Here is a 19,917-nt window from a genome sequence, read left to right as displayed (position 1 = left end):
ATAAACTGGTATTTAATTAATCAAATTACCCAACCTAATGTTCCAGCTGAGTAAAGTACTTTAACATATTCAGGATACTCTACTACCACTTTAGTTTACAAAAGTTGACGGGTGGGAAATGCTTCAAAGAGACAGAAAAGAAGCCAAATGTGATGGAATTTTCAGTTGAACAAATGTTTAAATACAACTGATTGAAAGCCCAAGAAGTTCTGACAAAAATTAGTTTAAGTTCCTATATATGGAATTACCTAAACACTGGAGATTGCTTTTTCCTTCTTCCACTTTTCTCCCCTTCTATCTCCATCCCCCCAATATTTTCTTTTTAATTTCCCTTTAATTCCTCTATGTTTCCAGTTAAAAAAATGACAAAGGCAAAAGTTGAAGACATTGATTTTATAAGAAGATGCAGGAACTTTCAAAAATGCTTTTCCACAGTTCTTCTTTTAGAGAAAATACTATTTAACTGAGACCAAGATGATTATATAAATATATACATACACATGTATTGGTATATATTTATGTATGCATGTATATTAACCAAGACTTTTACTTCAAGGTTCTGCTAAAGCCAGGCATTAACACCCTTCTAGCAAGGGAATCACATGCAGCCTTTTAAGGCTACTTTCAAGAGATGCCATCTAACTGGATTGCACTAGAATGTCTGGAGAGCAGCTCATTTCCCCTTGAAGAGCCTGTAAAAAAAGATGCAATCCTGAAGGTCAAGAGGTGCCTGCAGAGCTCCAAGGCAGGGTGAGGAAAGCTCTGCAAACTGCAGCTGGATAAGAAACTCTGGTTTAGCAATAACAATTTTATTATTTAATGCAAATGAGTTTCTTGGATCCCTCTTTTACAGTAATTTGGCTTCCATACAACCAGAACTAGACAGTGAAAGACAGGTCCAGACAGGGAGATGCTGAGGTCCAGCAGATGGGCAACTCAGCTATTTTGGGGCTCACTCACTATTATTTCTGCCAGGCAGCACAGCAAAAGCAGCACAGGCACTGCCACTAACACAGCTGATATCTTCAGAGGAGGCAAACCCTCCAAGCAGAGGAAGGGGCTCCAGGCTCAGTGGCACAGTGTGCTTCTAGACCTGCACATGTGGATGTGGTACAAGGGAACATCAGGCCCCTGAAGAGAAATGTAAGGTGACCCTGAGACAGTCATGGTGGGGAGCAGACAAACATCAAGATGGTTTGGGCTGTTAGGGAAAGGGCTTAAACAGTGTCAGCTGCTGAAGGCCAGAAGAGAAGAGGCAGTTTTGATCCAGCCTGGAGGAGGATGGTCCTACTTTCAACAGAAGTATTTCACAAATACTTCTTTTCTCCTTCCTCTGAATGTTATCTTTGGGTAATTTAGAGTATGTTAATGATGTCTGCAATCCCTTTTTGACAGCACCTCTCTTTCTGTTCACATCCAATAAACAACAGCATCCCCAGAAAGAAGAAACAGATGTACAATCTAAAACACTTGTAAAGTTTCTACTGAGAACACATGAGTTTTAACTTGGCCAGGCCCTGACAGAAGCACAGCTGTGCTACTGCAACAGTCTGACATGGACCCACCCTCCAACACCATAAAAGCTTTCACATGTAACAGAGAGCCTATGAAGCACCAAGGCAGGACAAATTTGGTTTTTTCCTCTGTTACTGGGCCACTAACCATGACCAGGACAAACTGCACTGCTCTTAAGACAACTTTCATCTTTCTTGCTGTTTCAACCATGGGAACAGAAGGCAAACAGATTTCTAGAAATGTCCACTGTTACTGTTCCTGTTTAGTGCCACTTCAGCAGGCACAGGTGACTAACTCAGACAACATCTGTGAAATGCTGACCCCAGGAGAGTCAGTGGTACAAAACACAAGAGCCACCATTAGTCTTCCTCAGAATAGAACAAGAATACCAATGAAGTTTTATTGTTTTATTTATCTCAGTGAAGTTCTCTTAAAACATATTACAATATAATATTAACAAAGGAAAGTGTCTAAACAGTATTTTTAAAACAAGGTAATATTTCAAAGTAGAAATTTTTTTAAAAAGCACCTCTAGAAAATAGTACAGTTCTCACAGTGTACTGCAATCTGCAGAGACCACAGAACAGAGGAATATCCACAATATTAAAATAGACTTCACATATTCTGCCCAGTTTTGACTTGACAGAAAGCATAAAAAATTTGCATAGGTAATAAATATATTCAGGTAAAACCTCTGAACTTGCAAAATGTTTCCCAATACAAACCAATGCAGGTTTTGTAAGCCAAATCTTTTTTTCTTTTGTATAAGCAGCACTATACAACCTAAATTATTTTCCTCCTGTAATGGTCAAGTTTTCTATAACAACAAGTTGTCCATTATCTTCATAACACAGTGAAATAACCACCTGCTTCCCTGTATGTATTAACTTTAACTCTGTAAAGGTAGTATCTACCAGCCTCATACTTACTCTGTTATTTTGTGAATTCTTCCTTTGGAAACATTCTCTGGCAGAAAAGATTGAAGAGCCTGTCTCCAGCTATTTTAACCATATTCATGAATGTGGTATCAAAAGATGCAAAATTAAAGTTTTTATATGAATTCTGTACTTCACAGTATTATATTGTACTATTAATAGAAAAAAAAAAGGAAAAAAAGTTCTAAATTTGTAAATATAATTAATAAGATACCTGTCAACAAAACATGCAATTTACTACAGCAAATGGGATAAGTGCCATAAGATTAGCATTCATTGTGCATCAATTCCTCTTGAACTCTATCTTATTTAGGACATAGTGCACCACTTAATGTTGCATGGTATGAGGCAATATATATCATTTTCATGGATGCAAAGGCTATATACTATGCCATTAATTAGGCTATCATAAATCTGTACTGATTCCAACACACTCAAATTCCTGTTGTTATAACTGAAGTCTGAGTGCCCTCAATGACAGATCCAGGTTTTTCTTTTTTTGGAAGGGAGAGATTCAAAAGAAGCTCAATGATCAGCCTTCTGTTGCTTGAAATAAAGCTAATCTTTCTGTAAACTGCAATTAATAATACATATTAGATAAGACCTTTTCTCCACTCTCTGAGTGCCTTATCTCAGATGACATGAGTAAAACATTATTAGATGCATTATCACGACCAGATGGAGGCAAACTACTGTGTTTCTGCCACTGTGCATCTAAAAACTTACTCTGAATTTAAGAGAAATTATGGGCACACCCAACAGAACCCTCCAAAAAGTTTTATATTGAAGAATTTATTCTCTGGAACTTCAATCAGTTGTAATAATGTTCACTTGTACCTTCCTTGTACCTTCTGTATCCTTTAATAACAGTGCATTTAAATGCAAGTACAACCAGCATGCAGAATACAGGATTGTAGCATCATTCTCTTCCCTGTTTAACTCCACTAATCTCACAATCCCACTCAAATAAAGCATACTCATACAAGTCATGCCATTAGATTTGCTATATGCCACATATAGACAAATATTTATTATATTCAAGTAACATCTGCACTTTGCTAAAGATGTACCAGATTATTTCTAACACCAGATTCTGACCTCTGCTACACAGGTTTAAATCTAGAATGAGTCTTAAGCTGTCATTCTGGTGAGAGACAACCTTCAACAGAACTGCAGAGCACAAACCAGCAAAGGATAACAAGGGGCTCTGTTTGTGCGGAAGTGGCTTCCTTAACTTTTCTAAAACAAAAACATAAGCCTATAATTTTTACCTTTCTCTAGCATTGTCTCTCCCTCAACTCTTACCATAAAAATACCCAGGTGCTCTCTGCAGATCTTCTCCTACATCACATGCACCCTTGTACAGAAAGCAGAATGTCAGAAGAACTTTTACTCCTGTGTCATTTCATCTTTGTTCACTCTCAGTAGACTCCAAGAGTGAAGTTCCCAGAAAAACTGCTCTGCTCCTAGGTAACACAGCTCTTCTGCACACAACAGATAAAGATGCTTTTCATTCCAGAAATCCTTCTCTACCACTACAAAGTGTCCTCTGTAATGATAACAGTATTGTGCAAATGTTGAACACCTTCAGTAGCAGTTTTAATTCATCCTTCCTTGTGACCTTGCAACCACGAATGAGACGCTGGCTACACACAGGCACTGAGATCTCTGTCACTGACAGGCTTTGGGGACACCAGGATTACTGGTTTGTGCACTTACACTGGCTGCAACACAATGCCCAGGGAGGTGTCCTCTGACAGGCTGCTTGGATTTTGCAGCTGAAAGCAAGAAAAACTACTCTTCTCTATTTGGAGCAAGAGAGCAGTTTGTCAAAAACGAGAATCCTTGAGCATATTCTTGAAGAAAAAAACAATGATGGAAAGATAACTTCAGATGTTAAGGACACACTTATAATGTCACAAGTTAAACCAATGACCAGGTAGAAGTCTTGCACTTGGGTTCATTCTATTACAGAAAATTATAGGAGGCCATTATACAGCAAAAACAGTGTAACAAACCCCAAAACAGATTAAAACACAGCAATGTACATATATTTTAGCTATACATACTCAGGCAGACACATTAAAGCCATATAGTGCATAATATTTCTTTTCAGTAGGGTTAATTTAAAGCAGCCTGCAAGTGCATTGCTTATTTCTCTCTTCTGTAGTTACATCTGTGACACAAACATGTATCCTTTTGTAGGAATGCTGAAAGAAAGCTGGAAAGAGACAAGGTTTGTGACAAGGCTCGTCCTTTACTCCTAAAAAAAGAAATAGAGAGAGTGAAAAAGCATTTGTAGAGGAGACAGAAGAAAATGGGATAAAACAGTCTATACAGTTTAGAAAAAGAAAGAATTAGTTTGATGGATGAGTTGGAAGAAGATAAAAATTAGTGTCAATGAATACACTATTTCATTGAATTAACTGACTGATTTGACAAAAAAAAAGCCTTTTAAATGTAAGTACCTGTTTGGCAAAGTAAATAGACTTGTGAATAATGGGTTTTTTTGATCAGAAAAATATTTTGCTGTTTAAAAGTAATGGAATAAAAATTTGCTTAATTTTCAGAAGTCTAATTTTCAAGACATTCTTTTAATACTTGTTTCTTTTTGCCTATGTACTCTTCCTTGTTAGAAGAGACTTCCTTCCTTCTCATTCGGCAACTTTTCACTAGCAAAACTAAAAACAGAGAAAAGCTTTCCTAAATTACTTAAATGCAGATTACTTCCAAATGAAATTAGAGCAGTCATTAGTTCCACTGTTTTTGTTGTAAAAATAATATCCTGGTTTTGACCCAGTCTCTTTCCACAATATTAAGAATGTATACTCCAGTGTTGCCACATTATCACCTATTTGAGGCGTGTTCTCTCAATTTATGGAAAGCACAACTTTTTGTAAGATGTAGACAAATTAGCCCCAAAGTACATTTAGTCTCTTTATTAGCCTGTTGCATGAAAAAAATTAAAGCAGGTTTCAATTATTTGGCTGTGCTCCTTTCAGTTACAGTACTAAATGCTATTTACCCTCAGCTGCAATTTTTTGTGGTCCAGAAATAATAATTTTTTTTATTAAAATAAGGGAATTTGATCTGAATTCCACATTCCCCTGTATGAAGATGGTAACAGAATTAAAATCTTGACTTGAAAGCTCTTGTTTCCTTTAAATAGTGATAATTCAGTTAGGATTATATTTAAATATTCCTAAAATTGAGAGCATTTTGTGGGATGACCTGCTCAAGTCAACACAGTACAGTGTCAAATATGTATAGAATCAGAGCAGAATCCAAGTACAGTTGAAACCCCAATTCCATGCTAACTTCACTGGGCAGAAATTAAGATGAAATCCATAAAATAGATATGCTGGTTCCATGTTCATGAGTGATCTGGTTGATCCTTCCACGCACACAGTCAAGAGAAACTGATATCAATGTTCCATTATGTACTTCAAAAGATGCACGGAGGGACACACTGGTCCATATGCTTCCCTCTGGCATCTGACCTCCAATCTGCTGAGCAACTGCTGTGGGTTGCATGTGATCCATGGTCAGCTGATTGAGAGTCACTTTGAGCACATTGCACGAATGGATCAGCTTTAAGTTAAATGCAATGCTGGCAACTCCCTTTTCAGTAAAAATAAAATACTTCTGAGCAAGCTGTCCAGAAGAAACCAGCTGTATCTGTTTCTCATTGGATGAGACCTGGGTGAAATCCAGTAGTTTGTTTCTCACTGCTCCAGTAGGGAGACCTGTAACAGAAACTGTGGCTGATATGGCACTAGAAACCGCTGAAGGGATCCAGATGAGGCTGAACATACTGATTCCAGAACTATCTCCAAAATAGCGAACATTACACTGCGCAGGAGAAAGTATCTCAAAGCTAACCAGATCTCCAGCATCAACCTTTGTGGCCCCAGAAGCAGATATCGATGTGTCCCTGTAATTTACCCCAGATTTAAATACATTCATTAATTCTCTGTTGGTACCATTCCTATTGATATAAGAAATTAAGGAGAAGCCCTCCCGGACACAAGTATGACCCATGGAATACAATGCTTGATGAAACACAAATTTAACAACGCCAGTTTCAGTGAACTTTATAGCTCTACTATCATGAGATAAACTTAGCATGTAAGGGTCAGAAACAGAAATTATTTTAAAGGTAGGTCGATAGTTGGTTTGGTAATGCATGGCTGTTGACATCTGTGCACTGAGTGCCACAGCACCCGTGTCGTGGGACAACCAAAACAAACTGAGTGGGGTATTAAGGTCATAAATATTTAAGTCTTTGCTTTGATTGCAGAATTGATTAGGGCTCCTCAAATACACAGAAAGAGTTTGGCTGGGCTCCACTTCAGCAGCACTGCTTAAACTAGTGCTCTGGAAATACTTTCCTTCTGGCTGCTCGATCCGAACACCACTCAGTTCATGGTCTTCCTCGCTGCCATTAAGCTTTAAGGAAAGCTGCAAAAAGTTCCTGCAGTTGTGCTTTACTGCAAAATTTAGGTCAGTCCACAACAGACCATGTTGCCTGAATACCAGGCTGCTCTCTTCAGTGGAGAGGATATCACAGGGGAGCTTTCCTTTTATCTTCAAGTTCAAGCCAGAGTAGACCTGAGAGATGCCAGACTTTGCAGAGGGTAGAACGATGTTTGCAGCCCAAGACTCTGAGAGCTTGTTTTCACTGGCTGCTGAGCAAACCGTGTCACTGACAGTGGAACAAGGCACAGCCACCATTCCATCTTCACACTTCAAACATGCTTGGCACTCCTGCATTTCCTTATTAAAGAAATACTCCTCTCCACACATTCCCAAAGCTGCATCTTTCTCAGCAATTCCAAGGCATCGGAAACCACCTGTTCATGGGAAATGGACTATTTTTATTGTCATGCCTTTAAAATACTAAAAATAAGAACTCTACAGCTTCACATATCAAGTATCTTTGACATATATGTAATCATAAGTGAGAAAACAGAAGACAGTTATGATGTTAGATCACTTTATGCTATTAAAGGAACCTTGATAGATTACAGAGGAAATATTAGGCATAACTCACCTTGTCCAAGGCAAGCACAATGGTTTGGAGTGAAAAAGAAGCTACACAGGGGTAATTCTAACCAAAACCTGTAATGTATCAGATACAATGATATTGCTCCAAAGACAGTCTCTTCCTTCTCTGATGTAAAGGCACAGTGACTGGTACACTGAGCAGCTCCTTTCAACTAATGGAGAGTTCCCCTCCACAGGCAGAAATGTGCACTGCCTGCCATGTGCACTGCCTGCCTAGCCATGCTGCAGGGTAGCCCTGCTGTTGCTGTGATTGCTAAAGCAGTGCTTTGCAACCCAAGGGACAAGGACCTCTGGTATTCACTCCATATACAGTTTTTAAAAAACGTGCAAGGGACAAATAGGAAAACCAAAACTGTTAACAGCAGGCTTAAAATCATTATGCAGTAGCCCATGCATTTAAAAAGTGGAAAAGCACTGCCCTAAGACACAGGACACCAGTGGTTGTGATCAAGCTAAAGTAAAGCGCTGCTGCAAACAGTGAGGAGAATATACATGTGCTGTTTGAAATGACTTTGTTTGACATAAAGCAATTTCATGCTGTTAAATGGTACAGCATGACCTCAGTGGATCAAAGAATGCACACCAAAAAACCAAGTTTTAAAAACAGCCTGTAATTTCCTGTGGCAATTTTCCAAGAGCACCACCAGCTGCCAGTGCTTCCACCTGGAGCAACCAGAACCCAAAACCTTTGTACATGGAGATCTCAGGATCTGAATCAACACACAAGATCTGAGGCATCCTAAAGAATAACCACCTGCAGCTTGTGCCTCAAAACTTAATCACTAATGAAGTCATTTATGCTTTTTTACCACCATGATCAAAACTCAATAATCATCTTTCTAATAGATCTTCTTAAATATCGTTTGGTATCTAGATCCTATGTCATACACTTGCATTATTCTTTAGGTGGAAACTTCCTGTACCTTGGCTGGGATTTGCTCTAAGACTGGGAGTACCAGTATTTGATGGATCCCAACAATGGATTCTCCCTTGCTAGCCCAGGGTGGGGCTGGCTATGCTAACTGCTGATGTAGACAGAAAAGCTCACCACACTTGCTGCAAACTGCAAGTACACATGAACCTGGCCCACAGGAGAGGTCAGGATGTTGGCTAGAATTCACTTCTGATACTGCATTATTCAGCAGAGAACACCAACACTGTGTTAATTTATACAGACTTCATATATTCACCCTCATATCACTTTGTCTATTTATACTTCATTCACTTAAGTGATGATTCTCCACTAACACCAATATGTAGGACTGTACAATTTATGATATGAGAATATTCCTTCTAAGATCAGGTACCATTTTATAAAGAGTTCACTGCAGAACAGTAAGATTTTTTCCATTTGAAAAAAAGTCAAGAGAAACTTAACACTTTGCTCCTCTCTGAAAGTGTCTTGTTTTCTTATGAGAAACAAAAGCCAAATAAATAAGATTACATTTCTTTCAACGTTATAGAGGGAGTATAGAAAAAAGTCCCAGACAATCTTTCCCTTTGAAATCAGTTTTAACCATGATGTATTTATTCACACGGTATTTCTTAACCACTTCTGCTTCTCATATCAGTAGCTCCACCATCACTGAGAAATACTGGATGAACTAAATACACACATACAGCTGGTTCACATGGCACAGAAAATCTTCAGTAGTGCCTAGGAACACTTTTTATGCTATTCATTTCTTACAAATATTTTAGTGTGTATTTGAGTGTTGACCAATATCATGTTTCACAAATACTTTTGATGGCTATATGCACTAATTTACTGCCTAGTCTTTTATTGGTTAGAACTGCAGCAGGTGTTCCCCCAGGTTTACTTCAAATAGGTGACTTCAAAGCAGCACCCAGACTGCTCCTTGCTGTGGCCACAGTTGCAAGAGCAGCACCCTACCCTCTGCCCAGAAGAGGTGCAGCAGCAAATGATAGTCAAACATCAGAAACCAGCACAGCAGCATGCTGGGACTGCTTCCTACTGCTCTTTATCACTTTACAACCTCTGCCACCTCTTCCTGGCTCCTTGCACTGTGCTCTGCTGCACCTGGTTTCACAGTGAGCAGTCCAGCGGCACTCAACCTGGCTTTGTGAAATTGAGTCTTTCTGCAGCACATTCCCCAGCCCTTGGCACTCACAGAGGCCAGGTAATTGAAGGCAATTACAGTAAGCTATGCACATATTTATCTGCTGCTACTACTCACAACTGCCCGATGCAAAGGTTAAATTGGCAGATTAGGTATGAGAATCCTTCTCTTTTTAAACACTCTATGTCAGATTTGGATCATCACATGTGGTTCATTACAAATCAGGACTGTCGTCAAGGTTTTCATTCATCTTCCCCCTGCATCCCACAGTAAGTTCTACAGTAAGTCCTCTTAATTTTGCATGGCATTCCAGGGAGAGTGCCTTTGGCTGATTCTATTTGTTGGATAAACCGTCTGACTACTCTCCTATGGTTGTCTAAGAAGGAAATGATGCACCAAACCCAATTTTCACTGATTACATATCCCTAATTGTTAATAACTAGCCTTTAATCAAATAAATAAACAATTCTCATCCCACACAGAAGTGAAAAAAAGCAGTAGGGGAAGAAGGTATGATGTAGAGGAAAGTGAAAGAGTGAAGAAAGAGAGGCTCCTAGTTACACGATTCTTTTCTGTTATCTGCTCTGTCTCCCCTCATACTGCACATTGAACAAGAGCTGCTACAGATGCAACAACCTTTGCGTGCAGCTTGAGAAACCACATTCAACATCTGGAACTCATATGTCACATCACATCCCTGTGTCACATCCCATCCCCTTCTTTACCCAAAACAGACATTCCGTCTCAGCCTTTCTTTTGCCACATTAGTCACACTTGTGTAAGATCATGAGCTACCATGAACAGACAGGCTGAAAGTCACCTCTAACAAAAAATAACAGGAACACTCTCTCTTCCATGACAGATGGGAACAACATTGACAGGACACCAATTCCTGTGCAGGTGATGGGTAATAACTTGCTTTCACATATCTACACACCACCATTAAAACTGGGAGAAGAGGAAGAGAGGGAAGATTCCTTTCCTTCCAAATACATTGCTACTGCCTTTCTGTGGTCTGACACACCATCACTACCCATCTGTTTCCTGGCAGTATTCTGCCCTCACTTAGTTCCTCCTGCAGTTGTACAGACCCTTTTTTGGTCTGTTCCCCTCCACGGAACCCACTGAATAAATTCAACCTCTCCCAAGCCACAGACTAGAGCAACACCAAATTGCTACCACATTAGTGGCTCTCTTTCCTAGGGCTGAGGCCTTGTGGGCTTCCATCCAACAAAACACAAACAGGAGCAAACACAATGTCTCAGTAAAGACAAGGCAAAGCCTTACACCTTTCTGATGCTCTGACTCAAATTTTGTGCTCTAAACTGTCTTGCCTCCAACTGTACACCTCTAACACTCTCCAAAAATGTCTTCCCTCTTCTTTTGTACCTCATGTGCAGCATTTACCACACCAGGCAACACTAAGTGCTCTCTTCCTCAAGTCATTTCCAGGTTACTGCAGTGTTTGTAGTAACACCATCCAAACCAACACAGCTCCTGTCCAGAAGAAGTAAGGACAAAGGAAGAAAACCCACACCCTCTTTTAATCCTTTCCTAGGCTCCCACATTTTTCTCCACCAGTGACTGGGTAAAAAAGGCAAAAATCACTCACAATCAGCTGAAAATAGCCCTTGCCCCTCAAAGAGGCCACCCCTTCTTACAAGTCTAGAAGCCTAGAGGAGGAAAATCATAGCATCCAATGAAGCCCTTCCTGGGTTATTTGACTGTGAGACCTCAGGTACAGGTCACAACTGATGAAAATGCTCTATTTGACCACCGAGTTCCTTTCAAGGTTTTCTGGATGACCAAAAATTCAACCAATATAAAGAAACTTAGTACCTGGATAAAATTTGCTCAGTATGTCTATTAATTTTGCTCTTTTGTGTCTGACTGCCATGAGAATGTAATGAAATAATGAAGTCCGCAGTGCAAAATACCAGACAGTTCTTAAATGTCTGAAAAACTCCCCCAAAGTGTCCCCAAATAATAGAAACTGTTGATCTTTCCTCAGTATTTGACAATATTGTTACTAAGGAGAATAAGATTAATGGAGGGAGGTCTTATAAGAGTCTTCATTAGATCAAATCAGGTATCTACCCTAGTGCACCAGAAGGAAAATGACATCTATTTTTCTCCAAATAGGAATAATATCTTTGATTTGGGCCCTATTTGCACCAGCATAAACAAGAAGGAAGTCAGGTCATAAGAGAAAATGAAAAACAAAGCATATAAACCCCAAGGAAAATAACGTAAAAGGGACCATCCAATGCTTCCAAAGGATATTAACGTCCTAAATACCCCATTGTCCACAAGAGCTGCTATCAAATTACAGATTAGTATTTTTAATCCCTTTGATTCCAGCAAGCTGTGCATGTCATTACTCATCGACATACGAACCTGAGTCCTTATCTATTTCTTTGGCCTGTTCCTGAAGATCTAATTATCCTCATTCTTTATTATCAGAGAATATAACTTACCTGGAGTATTGAGGCATTTTATCCTCTCACCACAAATGCTTGGAGATTCAGTGCACTCATCTCTGTCCTGTAAATCACAAGAATCATACTGAAACAGTTTAACAAGACAACTTAAATTTGAAACAGGCATTTCAGGCTCTGTGGCATCCATCTGTCCATAAAAGGTGTATGCAGGGATGGAGAACAGGTTGATCCCATAAGCATGCTAGAGCAGGACTATTTTGATTTAGATTTGTTACCTGTTTTAACCAGGTATCCAGAACCACTGTGTGATGCCACAGAAAGCAAACAGTGTGCAGATGAGCTGAACAGAGGGGTTGGACATGTAACTCTTGTCATGATGCACATCCCCAAGAGTGGGAAATCAATCAATTGATCTTAAGGACATTGCAACAATTGAGACAGTGTTAGGAAAGGCTTTTAAGGACATTTCATCTGGGAGGAAGCTGCTAACCAAAACACACATGAAAAGTAAATTAGAAAGTAATATTCCCTGCCAGCAAGCCCTCCTTTCAGCCTACAGCAGGCAGAGGGGAAAGAAAAACAGCATACATTTGCCTTTAATGTTAGCATTAAAGAAAATTGAGACTATCAGAGAGGGAACTGGACAGACACATTCAGGTTCTCAGTATCTGGTCCAGCTGGTCAGGCTCACACTAAGCTAAGAACTGGGGGCAACACTTAGCAAACAAGATACTGCTTTAAATATCAAGTCGCCCATTTATCTTAGGACTTCTAAATGACAGAAAGCAAGAAAAGAACCATCTTATTTTGCTTGCATGCTAGTTTTGTGTTGTATAATAAAATGTATTTTATAATAAAATGTATTTAACAATACAAGTATCCATGTTCTATATTTGTATGTTATGTTTAAGAAGGAACCAGTTCTTATATTTATTTTAACTGACAATTTCTATTTCCAAACTTTAAAAGAAATGTCTGACTTATGCTTAATAAAGTTTTCCTGTGCTTTTCAGAGATGTCTACAAGCTCCTGTAGACTCTAATGGAATTAAATAAACAAATTTAGCATGGACAAGTCTAAATGTTTTAGGATGTCTTTTCCTACCACAATGAAAAGAATCAAAGTCCTGCCAGCTGTCAGGTTTGGGGAAGTGTCACACCCAACAGGCACAAACCAGTGCCTCATTTAGAACACTAAATGCTAAAGAGAAACACACAAAAAAACCTTCTGGCATAGACCCATTCAGTAAAACACATGATTCAAGCTGAATTTTTCTAGCTCTCCAAGTAGTTATTTCCAGAATGTTATCACAATATGTCCAACACAATTCTTCATAAGCAGTAACTGAAAGACACAGAAAGATGTTTCACCTGGCAAATCCGATCAGAGTTTGCAGAACACTCAGCCATTTGGAAAAAACCAGCAGGACACAACGTGCACTTTTCACACTGTGAAGGTGTCTTTTGGAAATTGCAAAATTCACCACTTTCACAAAGGCCACAGTCCAGCAAAGCCTCCCCAACGTTAATCACTTTTGCATCCACTTCTACTTTGTGCACAGAGTATGACTTCTGGAGATGATTTCTGACCTGGTTCTGAAGTCCATGAAGATGACTTTCAAAATAATTTTGAATATCTTCTTGCAAACTCTGAAATGACATTTGTTTCACTGTATCAAAAAGCATGCCATACTGGGCTTTGATCAGATCCATTTGCTCATACATTTTTCTTTGCTGTTCAAGAATCTCCCGTTGCTGGCTAACCAACACGTGCTGCTGTTCAGCAAGCTTTTGCTGCAAATCAGCAATGATCTGCTGTTGGCTTTTTAGCATTTCTGTGAATTTCTCATGCCCTTTTGCAAGGTGCAGTTGTAGTATTAGGGCATCTTCAGATGGAACTTCATTTTCTCCTGAAATACAAATGATCTATTATTGTTCAAGCTTGTTGTATTATCTCTTCAAAGGCATTCAAATTTTAGCAAATTAATGGAAAGTCTCACTAAATTCAAGTCATCATTATAAGGTCAGTTTCCTTTACTATCTTTGTAGCCCCTTCATGGAACTACAAGGTTTTCCATTTCATAAGCAGCTCATTAAATCATCATTTGCCCCTGCTTCAGGGTATAAATTAATCACCAGATCAATAACAGATTAATCATTCTTATGTACATGGTCAAACACAGTAAAGAGTAAATTGCCAATTTTCACTGTAGAATTGATAAAATGAAGTGATAAAACTTGCTGTGAATTTTAAGCTATTAAGGGTAGTAAAAGTAAGGGTCAATTGCAAAGAGCTGCAAAAGGAGTCTGTGATACTGAGCAGCAGCAATAAAATGAAAAAAAAGAAATTCAGAGGAGATAAAGGTGAATTGGGGTTCTCACTGAAAAAAAAATCCAAGTTTTTTTTAGATCAAATGTCATACTTGTAGATTATTATTACTCCTTGAAAATGGTCTTGAAGTAATATATCTAGATATAGATGTTGGGCTACAGAGCCATGTAATCATCAGCTGAGTGCCCAACAGAGTTCAGAAAGGCAAATAAAATGCTGGGACTAATTAGAAGAAGAATATAAAACAGAACATAATATATCATTATGACATTACATTAATCAATAGAGCATCTGAGTACAGAATGCAGTCCTGGTTCCCCACCTCAAGTGGGGAGTATAAAAGAACTCACAAGTTCACAAAAAGGCCAGCAAGGAAAATCTAACATATGATACTGCTGCAATATGAGAAAGTAGATAAGACTTTTTAGGATCAGGAAAAAAAAAAAAAGAAACCAAACAACTGTGCTGTATTACAGGTATCCTAGAGCAAGTAAATGTGGAAAGACTCTTCTTTCTTCCAATACAAGAATTAAAGGACATTAAATGAAGGCAGCAGTTCCATAAACACTAAAACTTCAAAAATAAAATCAATTTGGGGTTTAAAGATAGACATGGATCAGATTCAGGAAATCTAAGCAACAAACTGTTGGAGCTGGGAAAATTATCTATGAAAATATTGTGTTGTACTTTCTACAGTATCTGCTGCTGGACACTGCCAGAGAGAATTCTCAATCCATATAATCACTCATCTGTTCTTAAGCAGCACTGATTTTTATTCTTACACGGAAAGAACATGAAGGATGACACAATGAACAAAGACCATATCCAGTTCTTGTTTACAGTTCCCAAATATTTTGCTGTTTGGTTAGTTTTACTCACAGCATAAGGCACACATTAATTTCTATTTTTCAGCATTAACTTAAATATTAGAGTAGTTTGCAGTATACTGGATTTGAGAAAACAAAGACCAGCATAAGAAAACAAAATGCAGTTTCTGTGCATTCCTTCTTTTGGGAGGCCAGTCTTTCATCTGAAGTAAGGTGCACTCACGGTGCTTCTGAGAAATAGCAGGGACAATGGGCTCATCTGATGTGAAATGGGACTACATGCACTCCAGCATCTTCACCTGGCCAAAGTAAGAGGTGGTTCAGCTGCAGCTGGCAGGAGTCTTCCAGACAGCAGGTCTGTGTAACCCCACAGATGGGCTGTGCTGGCTGTGACAAATTCACAGCTGCCTCATGCAAACATGGACACCAGGCTGGGAATCAGCTCGAGTCCCTGGTACAGGCCTGTACACTGGAGGGCTGGCATCAGGCATGGCCTCAGCAAGCATCTGAGTGGACTGCACCTCATATGAGTGGGGCTTTTAACAGGCTGAACAGACTACTTGGTTCACCAAAGCACAGGTTTTTTTCCAGCTGGTTAACTAGAGCAGGGATATTTTAATTACTAAAGAATCACTGCAAATCTATTCAGGCACTGTCACAAAGCTGGCAGACATAGACTGGGGTGGGCCACCCGGTCTCCACCTGTGCATAGCAAATTAATGCAGGGAGAAAAATGGCCTTTGGGTCACCTAGGCAGTATATTCCAACCCCCCTGCTGTCTGAGGAGAGGTCAATGGCAAAGGAACATCTCATTCAGCTGGTATTAGTGATGTGCTGAAATGGTACCTTGACAGAAATGTTCCTCTAAAAACACAGAAAGACAGGAATAGTCACTGACCTGTCTCTTGAACCATTGAATAATGGACTTGTGTTGGAAGAGTTCATCTTCCAATGAAGATGGACTTAGAGCTCATCCAGTTCCAATGCCCTGCCGCAAGCAGGGACACCCTGCACTAGACCAGTTTGCTCAGAGAACCATCCAACCTGGCCCTGAACACTTCCAGGAGTGGGGCATCCATGAACTCTCTGGATAACCTGTTCAGTGCCTCACCACCCTCACAGTAAAGAATTGTTTCCTAATATCTTATCTACACCGACTCTCTTATAAGTTGGAAGCCATTCCCCCCTTGTCATGGATATTCCACCTGTTTGAGTTGCAGCTCTCCTCAGACAATTGTCAATGCATTTCTCCCAATTAGAGATCTGATTATCACATTATTTGTTCTGTTTCAGTAGACAAGCCATGCTGCAATTGCTATACAAACCATGCTCATTTGCAAGATTTGACTCCAGCTGCCAATGTGGATTCCTCTGCAATGCTGTAGGAAACCCACTGACCTATGTTCAAAAGAAGGTCTTAGGGAAACACAGGGAATGCTAGAGGTCAAAAGCAGAGCAGAATGCTGCATGCTTGCCTATATACACTGACTTGAAGGAAACCAAAGACAGGCAGAATGCCTTATTTTTTGTTCATGATGCCAAATATATGGAATTTCTCCTAGATGTTGATAAATTCAGTACACTGTTCTTCCACTCCTAGGAGAGAAAGCTGCCTTATGAAGGTCTGGGTTGGGTTCTGTCTTTGGAATGGGCAAAACATTTATGTATGTCCTCTGTCCAGTCAGGACAAAAGCATGTCTACAGCAAGACTCCTTCACACCAACTGCAGCAGTGGGCACAAGGCAATAGCAGTACAAGAGGAGAATTTCTGAGGGTGCAGTGGTCCTCATCTAAAATCTCACATAAAACCTTGTGTGCTATCATGAGGAGAACTTTGTGGATAATTGGCTAGCTGAGAAAGGCCACTTTGATGTGATACCGTTGGATAAGGATAGGGGAAACAAACTGGGGATTAAGTAATCAATGTCCAATCACTGACAAGGGTCATGGTTGCAACATGAAGATGGGGGAGAAAATCTTTTGCCAGAAAAATGAAGATAGCCTAGGTAGAATAGCCAAAAGAATGTAAACATAGAAACAAAATAATTATTAGAGCATAGAAGTAGGTGTGGTTGATTTAGGTGTGTTTTAACCAATAATGAGCTCAGCTTTTGCAATATGTATAAGCTTCATTAACACCAATATAAATATGTGTGAGCTATCAATAAACTTTGAGATTTGCTGTTCACGCATATTGTGTGCTGCAATTCTTCCGTCGTTCACGACACTATCAGAGGTTTGCTTGCTGTGTGTTCTGTGTCGACAGTGGCCTCCATGAGATTACATGGCTAAGTGGGCAGTGTTGTACACTGCTTTCTCTCCAATGTATAGGACACTTCTCTCTGCCACAGGAAGAAGAATGCACAAATCCATGATCACCACTGCCCATAAGCCATTCTTGATGCATTCAAGGATTTTGTTATGGGCAGCTTCTAACCACACTTCTCTTCCTCCAAAACTTCACCCAGCATCAAGCCTGCAAAGAGCATAAAACTGAAAAAGCGAACTCTGAGTCTCCAAACATCCTCATCCTTTGACCCTTTAGCTTTAATTCCTCTGACTCACATCAGAGGGGACAAAGAACCCAAGCCTAAGGCCCTGGAGATGAGAGGTGCATGTAACTCACCATGTTAGCTGTAACTGCCGATCGTACTGGAGACTGGGCAGCACAGACTGACCAGAGACAGCCAAAGAATAAGATAATGTTTGGAGAAAGAGGTTATGCTGAGCTGGATGCTCTTTGAAAGACTTGAATGGAGATAAAACATATCTGTTTTCAGCACCATCCAAAAGTATTACTCTCTTCTGTACAAGCAGAATGCTCCTGCTATTTGCTGAGGCTTGTATAACACAGAGAAGGACTTTGGTATGGACAAAGAAAATGCAGATATTCTGGGTTCTTCGGAAAAACAGAGGCATGGTATTTATGATAACAGTATGAAGAAGAGTATGCACAGAAGCAGAGAAAAGGGAGGTTAACCATACTGACTTGTTTTCTGTCCACCTTAGGTCACTGAGCATACAGAGGTTCTCCAAGACATCTGGGAACAGTTTCAGGCAAGATGAGGGTAGACAGTGTCACTGCATTATGCACAGTGGAGCTTAAATGTCAGTCCTGGGACTGGAATCACCAAGTGCAGAAGACTTCTTTGGAGGAGATGTCACTTCACTAGGTAGACCTTGGTAACCTAGTGAAGTGACATCTCCTCCAAAGGAGGCTTAGCATGTGCTCTGGTGTCTGAAGCAACCATGGCACTCATTTGCCACACAAATCTGACAAAGCTTAAATTACCTTCTTCATGCTTTTCATTAGCTTTTAACATCAATGGGAAATAAACCACCCTAATATATTTGCTATCTTTCAGACGAGACATGAAACCAGAATCTAAACTGTTTTGTGATTATTAAAGACCTGTTGGTGCTCTTCATGTCAGTAAATGCACAAATCCCTGACCATTAGAGACATCTTCTGCTGACCCATGAGTATAACCACAGACGTACCTGGCTTCCTACAGGGATATCGAATTCACCAGAGCTGTGCTTGTCAATGGACAGGTTCAGAACACTTGTCAAGTGTTCTGAACAATGCACTGCAACAGACACTTTACCACTATTTCCCCCTGGCTATTACAGCGAGACAGTTTGGCACCAATAGCAGGCTTCTTACCAATGGCACCAGCCTGGGTATGGAATGCACCCCATGGAAGCTTTTCATGATAGTGCTATAAATTAAGAATACCAGAAGTACCAGACTGCTAAGAGGGACTTAAACTTAAAAACTGCACTAAAAAAGATTCTGCCACGTTTTACTCAGCTCTACGTCTCCTAGGTGCAAGTGTTTAAGGAGGGGAGATGAAGGGGAGCAGAGAGAGGAGCCACGGCAGTAATTCCCTCACATGATGCGAAGACCAGCGCCGGGTTTTCTTCCTAACTCTCCCAAAACAAGGAGCTGCGGTGCAGTCGCTCAGGTGCCCCTGCATCCGCTCTCAGAGGCGCTGAAGCCCCTCGGCCCAGCAGACACCTGCCCGGCCCGAGGAGACCCAGCACCCAGCACCCAGCACCCAGCGGCTGCGGCTCTCCGTGACCGCACTGAGGCTCCGCGGGCTGCAGGAACCCTACGTGCCCCGGCACGGCGGAGGTGGTGCGGGGTGTGGGGTGTGCCCTCCCGCCCGCGGGTCCCTCATGTCGCCCCGCACCTGGCTTGACGTCGCAGGTGAGCTGCACCCCCGGGGCGCCGCCGCCTCGCTCGGGAGCGGCGTGGGCAAAGTCGTCCCCCGCGAACTGGGCGGCTCTGTCGGCGGCGCGCAGCAGGGCGGGCTCGGGGCAGCCCTCGGCGGGGGCGGCGCAGGCCGGGCCGCGGGGCCGCGGGCGCAAGCGGGGCGGCAGCAGGCGGCACTCCAGGCCCTGGCAGTCGCGCTGGGTGGCGTTGGCGGCGCAGTCCCCGCCGGGGCAGGCGGGGAGCGGGCCGGCGGCCGCTGCCTTGCCTTGCGACGGCCGCAGCGGCGCGGCGCCGTGCAGGAAGGAGCGCGCCGGGCGCCCGGCCCGGCCGCCGCAGCGGGGTCCGCGGCAGGGCGGCGGGGGCGCGGAGCCGCCCTCGCACGGGGGTCCTTGGCAGGGCTCGGCCGAGCCGCCGCCCGCGCCCAGCAGCGAGAGGCAGACGCCGAGCCAGCAGCGCGCCCACCACAGCCGTCTCCCCGGCATCTTTGGCCGCGCCTGCAAG

The 19,917-nt window shown here is 41.4% G+C and overlaps 1 protein-coding gene across 1 annotated transcript; it reads right to left on the bottom strand.

Moving 5' to 3' along the window:
• Positions 1-1,907: 1,907 nt before the first annotated feature.
• LOC118694415 (uncharacterized) lies at positions 1,908-13,464 on the bottom strand. Its single transcript, XM_036395455.1, has 3 exons — positions 13,410-13,464; positions 12,076-12,142; positions 1,908-7,303 (listed from the first exon to the last, which is right to left on the bottom strand). The coding sequence occupies exons 1-3, from the start codon at positions 13,446-13,448 to the stop codon at positions 5,784-5,786; spliced, it is 1,626 nt and encodes a 541-aa protein (XP_036251348.1). The 5' UTR covers positions 13,449-13,464; the 3' UTR covers positions 1,908-5,783.
• Positions 13,465-19,917: the final 6,453 nt, after the last annotated feature.

The sequence above is a fragment of the Molothrus ater genome, chromosome 1 (genome assembly GCF_012460135.2).
Source record: "Molothrus ater isolate BHLD 08-10-18 breed brown headed cowbird chromosome 1, BPBGC_Mater_1.1, whole genome shotgun sequence".
In the NCBI taxonomy this organism is placed as follows: domain Eukaryota; kingdom Metazoa; phylum Chordata; class Aves; order Passeriformes; family Icteridae; genus Molothrus; species Molothrus ater.
Note: the sequence above shows the minus strand (reverse complement) of the source record. Positions and strands in the feature narration are given on the sequence as shown.

What these genes read in the sequence shown, in the direction of transcription:
- LOC118694415 (XM_036395455.1), bottom strand. Translation starts at nt 13,448, where the DNA reads ATGGCTGAGTGTTCTGCAAACTCTGATCGGATTTGCCAG. An exon ending in ACTCTGATCGGATTTGCCAG is followed by an intron (nt 12,143 to 13,409) that starts GTGAAACATCTT and finishes TGTGATTTACAG; the next exon opens with GACAGAGATGAGTGCACTGA. An exon ending in AAAATGCCTCAATACTCCAG is followed by an intron (nt 7,304 to 12,075) that starts GTAAGTTATATT and finishes TCCCATGAACAG; the next exon opens with GTGGTTTCCGATGCCTTGGA.